A 15,700-nucleotide genomic window follows, 5' to 3' on the forward strand; every position below is an offset into this window, starting at 1 on the left:
AGAGCCCAGTCCAAAAAATATTTGTGAAAACGATCAATGGTGCGGCTGAGTTATAGTAGACACTCAAACACGCGCAAAAAAAATTGTCCATCTACCGACTGTCCCTAAAGCAAGTAGTAAAAGGCTTGGTGGTTGGTACCGAGGTCCCAAGTTCAAATCCTAGTTGATTCATATTTCTAGCTAGGTTTATTTCTAAATAAAATAAACGAAACGTGTGGTGTGCTATCTATCTCTCAAAAAAAACAAAAAGTCCATCTCGACATGCTGCGGCTGAGCTATTATAGTTTAGAGGGTGTTTGGTTCTTCAAAAAAAGTATAGTAAACTATTTTCTAAAAACGTAACGTTTCATAAAATTCTCCTTTCCACACTCTTTTTTCCTCAAAAAAAGTTTAAAAACAAAAAAAAACTAAATTTTTTTATGGAAATTAAATGGACAGAAAATACTTTTTCTAGCCAAAATGATTACTTTTTATAATATTTTTTAAAAAACCAAATAGTTTTTTTTTTTTTGAGAGATAGATAGCACGCTATCCACTTCGTTTATTTCATTTATAAATAAACTTAGCTGAAAATGTGAATCAATTAGAATTCGAATTTGAAATCTCGGATACCAACCACCAAGTTCTTTGCCACTTGAGCTAGGGACAGTGGGTTTAAAACCAAATAGTTGATTGAAGCTCTCTAGTATTCTTCTCTAATAGAGAGAGAGAGAGAGGGAGGGGTTTTGGCCAAATAAAAATCATCTCGATCAGAGGCAAATTAAAAATCATCTCCCTTTCGAAGGCAAATTAAAAACTATTCTCACTTCGTTCAACAACATGTGTGCACCACATTTTGCTAAGCTCTAATAACACCGAAGCATAGGACATAACGAGGAGCTGAGTCCTCGTTCAAATCTTAACAGAAGATTACCTACACTGTGAAGCACGTGATCCATTTGCTCACAAGATAACGTTTTTATTTTTGTGATCATCCAATTCCTTTCGACTACAAGACTAGTGTGTATCACAATGAAAGAAAATAAATGTAGATCTTTGCGAGTAGATTAACGCATTTAAGTCAACTATTCTCAACCCTTTATCTTGTTTTTTTTTTTTTTTTTGTGTTCAAATTGAGCAGTTAATGGCATTTTCTACACGTTGGTTTTGGCATAGTAGAAGAGCCAAAAAAAAAAAATCAATTAATGTAGGGTGTGTTGAAGTTTTTGAGCCCATTAGCCATATTGTGGCACTACAATTAGTAAGTAATATGTATTTTCATGAACTATTAAATGTTAGAATTCGACATCGCTCCATACACGATCAATAGAAATATACGAATAAAGAAAATGTAAAAAAATAGTATGAACCAAAAATACATTGAAAAAAATAATGATTTATATATATATGATTTCTAAAGTTTCATACATTCACAGAAGGAGTGAGAGGGATGCATTCTTTATATGGAGAAATAAAAACATATTATGTTTTACACTTAAAAAGATTTATATTCATGAATCTTCCACATTTAGAAATCTTGGCCAAATAAATATCTTATGTTTTATACAAATTAATATATATATATATATATATTAACACTAAATGGGTGAAAAAACATCTTCAAATTTTTATTNATTAACTTTTCACATAAATAACTACTCAAAATAATAAAGTATATATCTCACCATTTCAATAGGGTACATGCACTATGTTCTCTATTATATTCAACAAAAAAATACATATAATTTTGACAACTGTATTTTCAATCATATTTAATTCTACTTTATTTATAATCATACTTGAGCCAAAACTACGCCATAATGGCTTTGTTTTGCGCAAAAATCTTCCTAATTAATTTTACTTTTAGCCTCCGTTTGGTTCGGGGTTAAGAAAAAAGTAGCTATTCCAGGGATAGAGTTAAGTTCAGGGTTAAAGTGGGGTTAAAGTTTTTTTGTGTTTGGTTGGGGGTTGGAGTTAGTCTAGAATAATAAAAAATAGTGTTTGGTTGGGTAGGTGGGATAAAAAGATAATGATTGATAAAGAAGGATAATGATTGGTTGGAGTAGGTGTGATAAGAAAGATAGTGAGTTATTATGAATAGAAAATAGTGTTTAGTTGGAGTTTGGTGGGGTTAGGTGGGGTTAGCTAACCCGGGATAATTTATTTGATGTAAGGTTAGGTGGGGTTAGCTAACCCCACCTATTTTTTGAGATATTTGGGAATAAAATGGGGGTTAAGGGGTTATTCCACCGCTTAACCCCAACCAAACAAGAGCTTAGTTTACCGTGCCACTTCCCGTTATCCACATTCCACACCCGAGAAATTATTTAAAATTGTCGCATTGCATTGGCTTCATTCGACGCAAGGCTAATTAAAGCATCACGCGGCGTTGACCTCTCTCAAACGCTTTGGTTATTGCGTCCATGTATTATGTATACCCTGCATTAATCGCACGTGTTCACATGGCACCTTCGTTCATACATGGTTCCATCGCATTCTAAGTTCATTTTGTACCATACATACTAAGATAAAAGTATCATAAATATCGATGTATGATCTGTGGATGATAACTCCGAGGAGTACCTTAAAAATCACTAATATATTTTATTATACATTCATAAAATGTGGCGATCAATTCGCTCGCACGCACAGAACCTAAGATAGAAAATTTCTTGATATAATTCACATGTGTTTAAAGGTTCAAAGTAATATATATATATAGAGCAAGACTACTGTGCTATTAAGAGCACAGCAGCTTTTGTGCTCCTAACTTTCTAACCACTCATCAAATTTGATGGATGGTTAGAATGAGAGAGGGAGGAAATATTAAAGAGAAATTTAAAGAGAAGAGAAATTGAAATATCCCAATTTCTCCCCAATATCTTCTCCTCTCTCATTGCTAAACATCCATAAAATTTGTTATGGATGATTAGGAAAGTTTCAGGAACACAAAGACTGCCCTGTGCTTCCAATAGCACAGTAGCCTACTATAATATATAATATATATATATATAATATATATATATATATATATATACTATATATATATTTTTGATCAAAATGAAGGCCACCATTTACGACTTGCACATGCACTATTTGTATGAAGTTCTTGACATTTCCTCGAAAAAAAAAATAACAAAAAAGAGAAGTTCTTGACCCGAAGTTGTACATATATGAGCCGAACTTACTAGAGGAGACCTTTAAAAAACTAATCACAAAAAAAAAAAACCTAATCTTCTGGGCATTTATTTCTTCTATAACTTAATCTTCTAGAGGGGTATGCATTATGCAGGTGTAGTAAAGTTATTAAAATTTTGTTATTTTTTGATGCATAAACCTTTTCTATTTACATTATTTCATTCAAAATTTTATAATTTTCATTGATTTTTGCATAGATTTGAAATTACTAACATCTTTTTTAGATATTTGCTGACATCAATGAGGATGAACAATAAAATTTCTCATAAAATCGACGTATCTAGCCCACATTGAGTAAGAGCTGATTGATTCCGAGCTTCTCAATTATGGAAATTAGTTGCTTAAACTTTTTGTTAAATATTTTTCTAAAACAAATAAAATCAAGCAACTAATTTCCTCTCTCTCAAAAAAAAAAGTCCCATGTTAAAAAAATTTTAGTTTTTGTTTGGAATTTTTGTTATGTAATGTAAACTTTACACGCGCATTACAATTCGAAGGTCGGCGAAAACTGCACATAACATGGCTCTTGTTTCTTTTCAATTTTTGGCAGATGGTTGTCTTTTACTTACATAGAGATGACTTTCAATGGTTTGTTTTAGTGGAGAAATTTTTAGTCTGAATCACATGCGCAAAAGCACCTAAATTTCTAAAATTTTTATACTAAAATATTTAATTAAAATTATAATTATTGGATATACTTTAAAAATAGCTAAAGAAAAAATTGAATTGAATTTTAAATTTATATTTCGCGGCATGATTTATTTACAAATTAAACTTACTTAGCTTTTCTGATCATTGATAATTACTTTTGTTTAAGTTAATTGCCCTTTTTAATAAATTTCCAATTTTAAAATTAATAATCTAGAATTTAGAATGGGCGATGCGGTGCAGTGTGCCATCGGCCACAAAAATTTCTTCCCCGTGGTCGACGCAGTCATTGATATCAATTTTAATTTTAGGGAAAACTGCAAAAACCCCCCTTGTGCGTTTCACACTTTTTCACGTTTAGTACCTTATGGTTTAAAATGTATCAAGTTAGTACCCCGTGGTTTCTCACTTTATCACTTAAGTACCCTGTGGTTTAAAGTGTATCAAGTTAGTACCCTGTGATTTTGCACTTTATCACTTTAGTACCATGTGGTTTTAATTTTGTATCAAGTTAGTACCCTATAGTTTTTTAAATCACAAGGTACTAAAGTGATAAAGTGTGAAACCACAGGGTACTAAAGTGATAAAGTGCAAAACCACAGGGTACTAGCTTGATACATTTTAAACCACAGGGTACTAAAATGATAAAGTGAGAAACCACATGGTACTAACTTGATACACTTCAAACCACAGGATACTACAATGCAAAAGTATGAAACCATAGGGGGGGTTTTTGAAGTTTTACCTTAATTTTAATTATTATTATTGAAAGTCGCGTGGAAACCCAAACGCTAAGCACGTGTCATAGTACCATTGGTTACATCATTTAATGAGCATTTAGTGAACGTGCAGGCCTCCTATCCAATCATACGGTTCCACGTGCCCAGGAAGGAATAATACGGTAAGACCTTCCTCAGTAGAGGGCTCGCATTATCCAGGGACCCGCCACGGACAATGCGCCTATAAATACCCGACCCTCGAACGCTCTGCTTCACCTACGTATACCCTATAGTAGACTAAGCAAAGCTACCACTAGCTAAAGCTCGGAGCTCGTTCAATGGCGCCTCTTCACTCCTCCTCCATGTCCGCATGCTCCTCGCCATTGCTCAAGGACGTGATCGGCGACCTCGACCGCCACTCCTACGTCGCCCTCCTCACCAAGCTCATTGGCGAGTCCGAGTACGTGCAAAACAACCCCCCCAAGTACAAACCCAAGGAGAACCGCGTCGCTCGCCACGTGCTCGACGTGCTCCTCCCCCTCTCCACCACCCCCAACAATGGCGGTGGTGGAGGGCCCCTCGTCGTTCAGCACATCACCAATCCCAAGTACCCGGAGCGCGGCAACGTCATCGCCGAGTACCCCGGCACCGGCGACGGTGCCGTCTCCTTCGTCGGCATGCACATGGACGTGGTCCCGGTCGTCAACCCCAAAGATTGGGTCCTCCTCTCAATCCCTTCCCCTAATCTCCTATTTTCCCCCAATTTTCGACCGATTTATTGATTAGAATTTCGCACTACACATTGTGGGGGCGATTTTTTGTGTTTAGAAGTTCAATCCGTTCTCGCTGAGCGTGGACGGGGACAGGCTCCAGGGGAGGGGTACCACGGATTGCCTGGGACACGTGGCGCTGGTGACGGAGCTGATGAAGAGGTTGGGGGAGACGAAGCCGAAGCTGAAGAACTCGATCTACGCAGTGTTCATCTGCAACGAGGAGAACGGCGAGGTCACGGGGATCGGCGTGGACATGTTGGCCAAAGAGGGGTACCTTGATGCGCTCAAGGCCGGGCCCCTGTAAGTGTGATTTCCTGGTTTTACAGGGACTATTGTGCGAAAATTTGTTGGGTTTTTGTTGAGTTGTTTTGGGTGTTTTGAATTTGCAGGTATTGGATTGATGTCGCCGATAAGCAACCCTGCATTGGCAGCGGAGGGATGATCACGTGGGATCTCAAAGCAATAGGAAAGCAGTTCCATAGTGGTCTCCCTAACAAGGTATATAATATACGTACGTAGCTAATTGTTTCTAACATATACGTATTGAATTTCCAATTTCGTACTAAATATGTTCTTGAATGATTTAGAAGAAAAATAGTTTGTAGTAAATTGATTCCTTACGAATTCTAGTTGTTTTGAATTTTTAGTTAGTATTTTGAGATTATAGTAAATTTGGAGTTTCCTTCGGAAAAAAAAAACCGTATGGCGCTCTAGTTGTCGGAATAAGAAAAGCAGAATTGTAATCCCAGTGTTTCACCTTGAATTCATAAATAATTAATCTGCTTCGAATTGATGTATTGTAACTAAAGAATTTAGATTTTTTTTTTTTGAGAAAAATATAGTAAGCTACCTACTTCATTCATAAGGTGGTATAAATTTGGCAACAGAGATAAAGCAGCCGAGGTCTCGAGAAAAAAGAGAAAACAAAACAACCAAAATAGAGAGAGGAGTAAAGGGGAAGAGAGAGAGAGGAGAGAAGGAGGGGGAGGATTAGCTTACATATGTATAATTAACGGTGTTATTCTAACTGAAGAATTTAGAATTAAACTTAATTTTTAGAACATAATCTCTATTAACATAATATTTTGGACTAATCACAGTTTTCATGTAAATTTTGTTAAAAAGGCATACTAGAAATGTTCACGGAACATATAGTTAAGCACTACTATATATTTGCTACCACAAGTTCCATGCTACGTATTTCAATTGGGTTCACTGGGTAATCCAATTCCACAGGCCATTAACGCAATGGAGTTAAACATGGAAGCACTTAAAGTGATTCAAACAAGATTTTACAGTGATGTCCCTCCACTTCCTGAAGAGAAGAAGTACAAGTATGCCACACCGTCAACTATGAAACCAACTCAATGGACTTGTAAGCCCAACCCACGTTTTTCTTTTTCTCTAGCGAGTAATGTTATTTTTCGCACTAACAACGTGTTATCTGATATAACCAGAAATAGATGGTTAAATGCGTACTATTCGACTTTTTTCTGATTATGTATGGTTGCAATGTAGATCCAGGAGGGAGTGTGAATCAGATTCCAGGTGAATGTACCATATCAGGAGATGTGAGGTGAGTTCAATCACAAACGAAAAGTCTAAAAACGCTCTGATTTGCCTTCGTCTATTCTTTTTTTTTTTTTGCCTGTGGAATGTATAATTTACTATTTACTTATGATATAATATATCTATGTATGTACATATTTATGTCAGTTTCTATGTGTGTATTGTGCTAGAAGCCTAGAATAAAATTTGTTTCCGTGAAAAAAGTGTTACTAATGGCTATTATAGCTGATAAAAACATCGGATGTAAAATATTGATTTACTCTTCTGTAATAGTATTGGCTTTTGTCAATANTCACAATATCAGTTGGGCTGAAAATTGAAGTAATTAGTTTTTCACATTATCTTTCTTTCAGCATGTTCATTCCGAGAGAGCCAAAATCAGGAAAGAAAGGGTAAGCAGCAAGATAGACAACCAAAAGCTGTAATTTTCTTCTTTTTTTTTTCATTAAAACAGAAAATATAATATCAAGAGTGGGTACTCACCTATAGAAAGCAGTCAACCTGCAGCATACATTGCATACCAAGTTAGATTTAATCTCTCAACTACGAAAAATTCTTGAAAGAAGAACCTTACTCAGCTAGGCAGTAATCAAAATCAGTATGTGTGGTAAAGCTTATTCGATTGCCAACATTATTGGACAACATCAATAGAAAGGGCAAAGAAATGTAATTGCTTTATCATGGGCATTTTTCAACCTTTAAATCAATCAAAATACCATGTTAAATCTTAAATAATTATATTTTGCACGGGGAAAATTATGCATTTAAGTCTCTTGGGGAAGGAAAAAAGTGTTACTAATGGCTATTATAGCTGATAAAAACATCGGATGTAAAATATTGATTTACTCTTCTGTAATAGTATTGGCTTTTGTCAATAAGTGGTTTAATGTGTCGCCAATATCTGTTTTTTCTTCTTTTCTTTTTTTTTTCCTTCCCCAAGAGACTTAAATGCATAATTTTCCCCGTGCAAAATATAATTATTTAAGATTTAACATGGTATTTTGATTGATTTAAAGGTTGAAAAATGCCCATGATAAAGCAATTACATTTCTTTGCCCTTTCTATTGATGTTGTCCAATAATGTTGGCAATCGAATAAGCTTTACCACACATACTGATTTTGATTACTGCCTAGCTGAGTAAGGTTCTTCTTTCAAGAATTTTTCGTAGTTGAGAGATTAAATCTAACTTGGTATGCAATGTATGCTGCAGGTTGACTGCTTTCTATAGGTGAGTACCCACTCTTGATATTATATTTTCTGTTTTAATGAAAAAAAAAAGAAGAAAATTACAGCTTTTGGTTGTCTATCTTGCTGCTTACCCTTTCTTTCCTGATTTTGGCTCTCTCGGAATGAACATGCTGAAAGAAAGATAATGTGAAAAACTAATTACTTCAATTTTCAGCCCAACTGATATTGTGAAGAAGTTATACGCCTATGTAGATGACATAAATGCCCATATTGAGGATCTAGATACTCGTGGTCCAGTGTCAAAATATGTTCTCCCTGATGAAGGTCTCAAAGGAAGGTGAAGCTTAATTCGCGTTAACCTTGATAGTTTCTTTCGCTTGCGTGTAAAGTTCCTTTAAATCCTGATTTTTTACCCTCCTCTGTGTGTCTTGATGCTTCCTAGGGTTGAAATCAAAACTGGTGAGGAGATTATTGCTGGAATCGCTTGCAATCTTGATTCTCGTGGCTATCACGTTCTATCTGAAGCAACCAAAGAAGTGATTGGCTTTGTCGAACCTTACGCGGATACTGGAACATTGCCATTGGTTCGCGATTTACAGGTTTAATGCTTTCCTCTTTAAATTNGCAACCAAAGAAGTGATTGGCTTTGTCGAACCTTACGCGGATACTGGAACATTGCCATTGGTTCGCGATTTACAGGTTTAATGCTTTCCTCTTTAAATTCGCTGCTCTACCAGAAACCTTCTTTGTGAACTAATCCTGTTATCTTCTCATTTTGGTAGGATCAAGGTTTTGATGTTCAACTCACTGGATATGGTAACAAACAATCGTTTCTCAATACCGGCATTTTGCTTGTTTAATCCATTGTGTCAACCCTCATTATATGATATATTGAGATTCCACGCTTTATTGATCGAAATCCTATTAGCTTGACTTCTCTTAAAAGAAGTACATAAAGACTTCCATTAACTGGTATTAGATCCTAAACTTGCTTGTCTGATAATTGATTCCCGCTTATTACGAATGAAATTATGAAACACGGGCTTGAAATTCATAAACAGACTAGATTACGATTCTCCATATTTAGCTTATATGTGCGTTAATATGCATATATATATATATATATATATATATATATATATATATAATTATAGTATACTATACTCATATATAAATATATAAGTATATATCTTTCCTGATTGTAACGCTTGATTTTAATTTGGTGCATTTTACAGGGCATTAAATGAGTTACCATCGTAGAACAACGATACTGCATGTTCTCCGACATGAGGCAAGCTTTGAAGTGTTTGTGATAGCATATTCAAGTTAGAAAAGAGATAGATAAGTGCCAGATTTTTAGTTGGCGTTTGTTAGTTCTTAAATTCCAATAAACTCAAGGTCTCTGATCCTTTGGTGGGCTTTGCTCTGTCTACGTTTCTCAATAAAATGAAATAAACTCGATGGTTTCAAATCCATGTTTCGCTCGTTTTTATGAGTCGGATTTACTGATCAGCTTTTCGGCTGCAAATAAAAAATGCTGTGATTGTATGGTTTCCGCATGTTTCGTTTGTTTACAAAAATAGTGAGAGAGAAGTGTTTTTTATATGAAAAAATTAGAATATAAACTCACACCTTCATATTTAACTGAGACTCTTATAATTATCGTCACCTCTTTTGTTATTACAACAAAAGTTTCAAATAAAACACCCCAAATAGACTCATGTATGTATCGAGATAGAAAGAACTGAATTAACTTAACAATCTAGCTAGCAATTAAGCTTAGAAGCTTCCTCTTACTTGGGCTTTTTCATCTGCATGGCATCTCTTTATGTAGGACATGCATTTTCTTAACAAGTGCCCTTCACTTATAGGATGGCAGTTTCAAATTGTCAATTTCTGGAAAGATCTTTATGTATTTAATGGCTTATATGTATAATTAAGCTTTGAAGAATATATGCATACATGCAAGCATGCATGCATACATACATACATACATATATATATATATATATATATATATATATAGTAGATAGTAGATAGATAGTATAGTAGTCTAATTCTCTCGCTCTCTCTCTCTCTCTCTCTCTCTCTCTCTCTATATATATATATATATATATTTATGTATATAATTGGGCTAGAATACTATTAATAGTATTTGACTTTTTTACTATCAAGTTTTTAACATTTGAATTAATTTCTTTTATTATTTCAAATCATTAGATTAAATATTATAATCCAGTGAACACCACTCAACTCCAGAGAGACCACTCAACCCTAAGAGACTAATATGATCATTCTAATCTTACAATTTTTTAATCCAAATATTAAAATCTTGATAGCAAAAAAAATCAAATACACTTGATACTATCAAGTTCTCTATCATTAATTAGATCTACCTTTTCATTATTTCCACCCGTCATATTTTACTATTGAACTAACCATCAACTCAACCCTACATAATTACTATCATCTTAACCGCACATCCTTTCATTCAACGGCATCATGGGCTTAATACTATTGATAGTATAGTAACATAATTCTATATACATATATAATAGTAACAGTTGAAATTTAAATTGTATATATTCATCTCTAATTCAGAAATTGCGAACATTCGCGACGAAACCCTGGTAGGCCCCACCGGGCTGCTAATTGTGGGGAGCCTGCCATACATTTTGCCTTTCACTTGTTTGTATTGATCTTTGCAATATTACTCGCACGTGCTCAAATTCCCCCCTTCGTTCGCACAAGCACTTCGTCGTTCCATCGCATTCTCTAATTAAGTTAATTGTTTTCTACTACACTAGATAAAAATATCATAAATAATTAGCGCCTACTCCTCTCCACCATAACTCTAACGTGTGATAGGTAGTGAATGAACTCAAATACGATTGCCATGTGATCAATACATTTATAAAATAATAGAAATGATAAAATGAGTTTCCCAGATTGCATACAGAAATTTTTTTTCAAAAATTACTAGTATATTTTAGAGAAATGATTCGGTACTTTTTAAACAAAAAAATAAAAAAGATCTTAACCGTTGATTAATAGAGGGTAAAAATGTAATTTTAATACTTAGCAGGTAAAAGGATTATTTTATTCAAGGTTAATNGACTACAAAAATAGTTGATATTATCGGTAATCATTGTGAATATCTTTGGCTGTATTTATACATGTATGTATCTATATAATATAGTCCTCATTTAATATGTAAGGTGTCCGTTTTGTTTTTATACTTATCTGCTTCCGTTTAGTCTCGAAAAAATCTGAAATGCAAAAACTAACTTGAGTGGAGTGTAGAGGACTCTACCATGTAAGTGGACCTTAGACTAAGTGTGAGGGAGGACCTAGATGTAACATTGGTATGTATTAGTCTTTTATCAGCTTATCACGCGTAAATTGGTAGATAAAGACCAATATGGTCTATTGGGTTTCAATCATACTTTTTATTGTAATGAGTGATCTCTTTTTCTTTTTGCACCCAACCCGAAATGTAAAATATTGATTCACTCTTCTATAATAGCATTGGCTTTTGTCAATAAGTGGTTTAATGGGTCGCCATATCTGTTTTTTCTTTTTCTTTTTAATTCCTCAAGAGACTCAAATGCATAATTTTTCCTTTGCAAAATATAATTATTTAAGATGTAACGTGGTAATTTTGATTGATTTAAAGGCTTTTTCCTGTGAAAAATGCCCATGGTAAGCAATTACATTTCTTTGCCCTTTCTATTAATACTGTCCAATAATGCTGGTGATCGAATAAGCTTTACCACACATACTAATTTTGATTACTGCCAAGCCGAGCAAGGTTCTTCTTTCTAGAATCTTTCGTAGCTGAAAGATCAAATCTAACTTGGTATTCATTGTGTGTTGCAGGTTGACTGCTTTCTATAGGTGAGTATCCACTCTTGATATTATATTTTCTGTTTTAATCAAGAAAAAAGAAAATTACAGCTTTTGCTTGTCTATCTTTCTATCCTGATTTTGGCTCATGGAATGAGCATGCTGAAAGAAAGATAATGTGAAAAACTAATTACTTCAATTTTCAGCCCAACTGATATTGTGAAGAAGTTACAAGCCTATGTAGATGACATAAATGCCAATATTGAGGATCTAGATACTCGCGGTCCAGTGTCAAAATATGTTCTCCCTGATGAAGGTCTCAAAGGAAGGTGAAGCTTACTTCGCGTTAACCTTGCTAGTTTCTTTCACTTGCGTGTAAATTTGCTTAAAATCCAAATTTATTACTCTCATCGGGTGTCTTGATGCTTCCTAGTGTCGAAATCACGTTTGATGAGGAGATTATTGGTGGAATCGCTTGCAATCTTGATTCTCGTGGCTATCAAGTCCTATACGAAGCAACCAAAGAAGTGATTGGCTATGTCGAACCTTACGCAGATACTGGAACGTTGCCATTGGTTCGCGATTTACAGGTTTAATGCTTTCCTCTGTAAATTCGCAGCTTACCAGAAATAATCTTATTTGTGAACTAATCCTATTATCATCTAATTTTGGTAGGATGAAGGTTTTGATGTTCAACTCACAGGATATGGTAAGAAACAATTATATCTCAATACCGGCATTTTACTTGTTAAAACCGCTGTGACGTCAACCCTCATTATATGATGTATTGAGATTCCACTTTTCATTGATCGAAGTCCTGTTAGTTTGACTTCCATTAATTGGTACTCGATCCTAAACTTCTTGCCCGATAATTTAATTCCCATTTAGGGATGAAACACGGACATGAAATTCATAAACAGACTAGATTAAGATTCTCCATATTTAGCTTATATTCGCATTTATATGCATATATATATATAATCTTATCCTGCATTATAACACTTTTTAATTGGTGCATTTTACCAGGCATAAATGACGTATACCATGCGGACAACGAATACTGCCTGTTCTCCGACATGAAGCAAGGCTTTGAAGTGTTTGTGAGCATCATCTCCAAGTTAGAAGAAGATAAATAAGCGGCCAGGATTTAGTGCGTACGTAGTTCTGAATTCCAATAACATCCAAGGTTTCTGATCCTTGGATGAGGCTTTGCCGCCTCTGCCTACATTTCTCAATAAAACAAAATAAAATAAACTCCAAGGTTTCAAATCCTTGGCGTGTCAGTTTCTATGTTTAGCACGTACTACATGTTTTCGTCCCTCAGCTTATGAAGTATTAACTCCTGCTTAATAAACTCTTTAAAATAAATAGCTTTGGTATATGACTGAGTGATATTGAGCATATGATTTTATCTTATTCTGTTGCTATGCCTGTGCAAAGTATGATCTGGGCGGAGCCCGGTTTCAGGTGGGCTAGTTTTGGTTGTTCAAACTGGGGACAATCCCCAAATTATTGGGATCATTTAATTCTGAGCCCGGTCCAAAATAGATTAGACTCGATTGGGTTTAATCGGACCAAATATTAAATTCCCGAACCCTCAAGGGTCAGTCAAAACTAGAAAACTGGAGTTTATTTTGAAGTTTCTCTGCCGTCTGCCAAAGCTAGAATATCTCCGTGTATAGAAAAATTTGTTATATAGAGTGATCTTATCGTCCATTCAAATTTTGAAAACCAGAATCAATTTCTATATATGACTAGGATCAAAACAAATTAAAACCCGTACCTGAAAACAATAGTAATAGTAAAAAAAATTTAGTTGGACATGCACTTTTCCATTTGCATGTTATCAGTTCCTCGTCCTTTTAGATGTAGAACTTATATAAAGGGGTGTTTGGCCTAGTTTTTAAATTTTATATTTTAAATTTCCTTATTATTTGAAATCTTAAAATTTTAATTTTTAAATTTTAAATTTTTTATTATTGTTTAAATTAAAGTATCAAATTTTAAATTTTGTATAATATTGAAATTTAAAAATTTTAATTTTAATTCAAATTTATGTATATGAATTTGGCTATGGTACGCTTGTAAAAGCACTAAGCAGTTGGTGTGCTTGTAAATTTTTTACCATTAGATTTACTCTTCTGATTATTTTCAACCGTCAGATTATACTATTCAACCAATGCACTCATTCAACCCTAGAGTGTCACATCATCCTAACCGCATATCCCTTAGTCCAATAACTAAAAATCTATAAGCACGAATAACTTGGTACTTTTAAAAAGCGTAGGAGCTCAATTATATATATATAGAACTAGACTGGAATATTATTAATAGCACCAAGCTATTGGTGCTATTAATTTTTTAGTTCTTGGATTGATAAATGTGCGGTTTGGATGATGTGGGCCCTCTAGGGTTGAGTGAGTGGTTGGTTGAATAGTATAATCTAACGGATAAAAATAATCAAAAGGTTAAATCTAACGGTAGAAAACTCGATAGCACTAAACCTTTGGTGCTATCGATAGTATCCCAGCCGGACTCATATATATGTATATATATATAGAGTCCGGCTACTATGCTATTAATAGCGCGAAGCACTTGGTGCTACCAAGTTTTCCGCCGTTAGATCTACCATTTTGATCATTTTCACCCGTTAGATCATACTATTCAACCAACCACCCACTCAACCCTAGAGGGCCCACATCATCCTAACCGCCCATCTCTTAATCCAATGGTCAAAAACTTGGTAGCACCACTGACTTTGTGCTATTAATAACATAGTAGCCTAGTTCTCTCTCTCTCTCTCTCTCTCTCTCTCTATATATATATATATATTATAGTAGTCTAATTCTCTCTTTCTCTCTCTCTCTCTCTCTAGAATACTATTAATAGCATTTGACTCCTTTTACTATCAAGTTTTTAACATTTGAATCAATTTCTTTGATCATTCGAATCATTGGATTAAATATTATAAACCAGTGAAGACCACTCAACTCTGGGAGAACCGCTCAACCCTAGGAGACTAATATAATTCTAACTTTACAATTTTTCATCCAATAAAAACTTGATAGCAAAAAAGGTCGTCAAATCTTCTTGATACTATTAAGTTCTCTATCATTAGATCTATCTTTTCATCATTTCCACCCGTTATGTTATACTATTCAATCAACCATCAACTCAACCCTACAGGATTACTATCATCTTAACCGCACATTCTTTAATTTAACAGTTGAAAATTCGATAGTATCATGCGCTTAATACTTTATATTTATAGTATAGTAACATAATTCTATATGTGTATATATATATAATTGTAGCAGCTGTAATTTTAACTGCATATATTCATCTCTAATTCTGTTGTATATTATTATTTATAATTATATGCCTCAGCTAAAACTGCCTATAATAAAGCGATCCAATGATCACATCATGTATAGTCCTATGGATTCTCATACTTTAGTTTTGTGCAAAAATCTTTCAAAATTTCACTTTTGGTTTACGGTGCAACTTCACCTTGTCCACACCCGAGCAATTATTTAAAATTGTCGCATTCGCATCGACTACTCGCAATCGCCGCGAGGCGAAATAAGCATCACACGTACGCCTTTGGCCTTTCTCGCACGCTTTGGATCGATTTTGGGTCCACTATTATATATATCTTTGCAATATTACTCGCACGTGCTCAAATCGCCCGCTTCGTTCGCACATGCACGTCGTCGTTCCATCGCATTCTCTAATTAAGTTAATTTGTTTTCTACTACAATAGATAAAAATATCACAAA

The 15,700-nt window shown here is 34.5% G+C and overlaps 1 protein-coding gene across 4 annotated transcripts; it reads left to right on the forward strand.

Annotated features, from left to right (window-relative positions):
- LOC109714427 (acetylornithine deacetylase-like) lies at window positions 4,836-13,302 on the forward strand. Of its 4 annotated transcripts, none has more exons than XM_020239056.1 (10): window positions 4,836-5,263; window positions 5,373-5,617; window positions 5,707-5,815; window positions 6,554-6,692; window positions 6,836-6,893; window positions 8,098-8,115; window positions 8,290-8,412; window positions 8,518-8,674; window positions 12,597-12,630; window positions 12,948-13,302. In XM_020239056.1, the coding sequence occupies exons 1-10, from the start codon at window positions 4,883-4,885 to the stop codon at window positions 13,055-13,057; spliced, it is 1,374 nt and encodes a 457-aa protein (XP_020094645.1). In that variant the 5' UTR covers window positions 4,836-4,882; the 3' UTR covers window positions 13,058-13,302. The 4 variants fall into 4 exon arrangements, with proteins under 4 accessions (XP_020094645.1, XP_020094643.1, XP_020094642.1 ...); XM_020239054.1 differs by lacking the exon at window positions 8,518-8,674 and adding an exon at window positions 12,355-12,511; XM_020239053.1 differs by lacking the exons at window positions 8,290-8,412; window positions 8,518-8,674 and adding exons at window positions 12,128-12,250; window positions 12,355-12,511 and having other exon boundaries at window positions 4,851-5,263.

This window comes from Ananas comosus, linkage group 8 (genome assembly GCF_001540865.1).
Source record: "Ananas comosus cultivar F153 linkage group 8, ASM154086v1, whole genome shotgun sequence".
Classification (NCBI taxonomy): domain Eukaryota; kingdom Viridiplantae; phylum Streptophyta; class Magnoliopsida; order Poales; family Bromeliaceae; genus Ananas; species Ananas comosus.

Bases quoted from the DNA above. Each gene is read 5' to 3' on its own strand.
- LOC109714427 (XM_020239056.1), top strand. From the start codon at position 4,883: ATGGCGCCTCTTCACTCCTCCTCCATGTCCGCATGCTCCTCGCCATTG. The intron at 5,264-5,372 runs GTCCTCCTCTCA...TTTTGTGTTTAG, and splicing joins TCGTCAACCCCAAAGATTGG to AAGTTCAATCCGTTCTCGCT. The intron at 5,618-5,706 runs GTAAGTGTGATT...TTGAATTTGCAG, and splicing joins GCGCTCAAGGCCGGGCCCCT to GTATTGGATTGATGTCGCCG.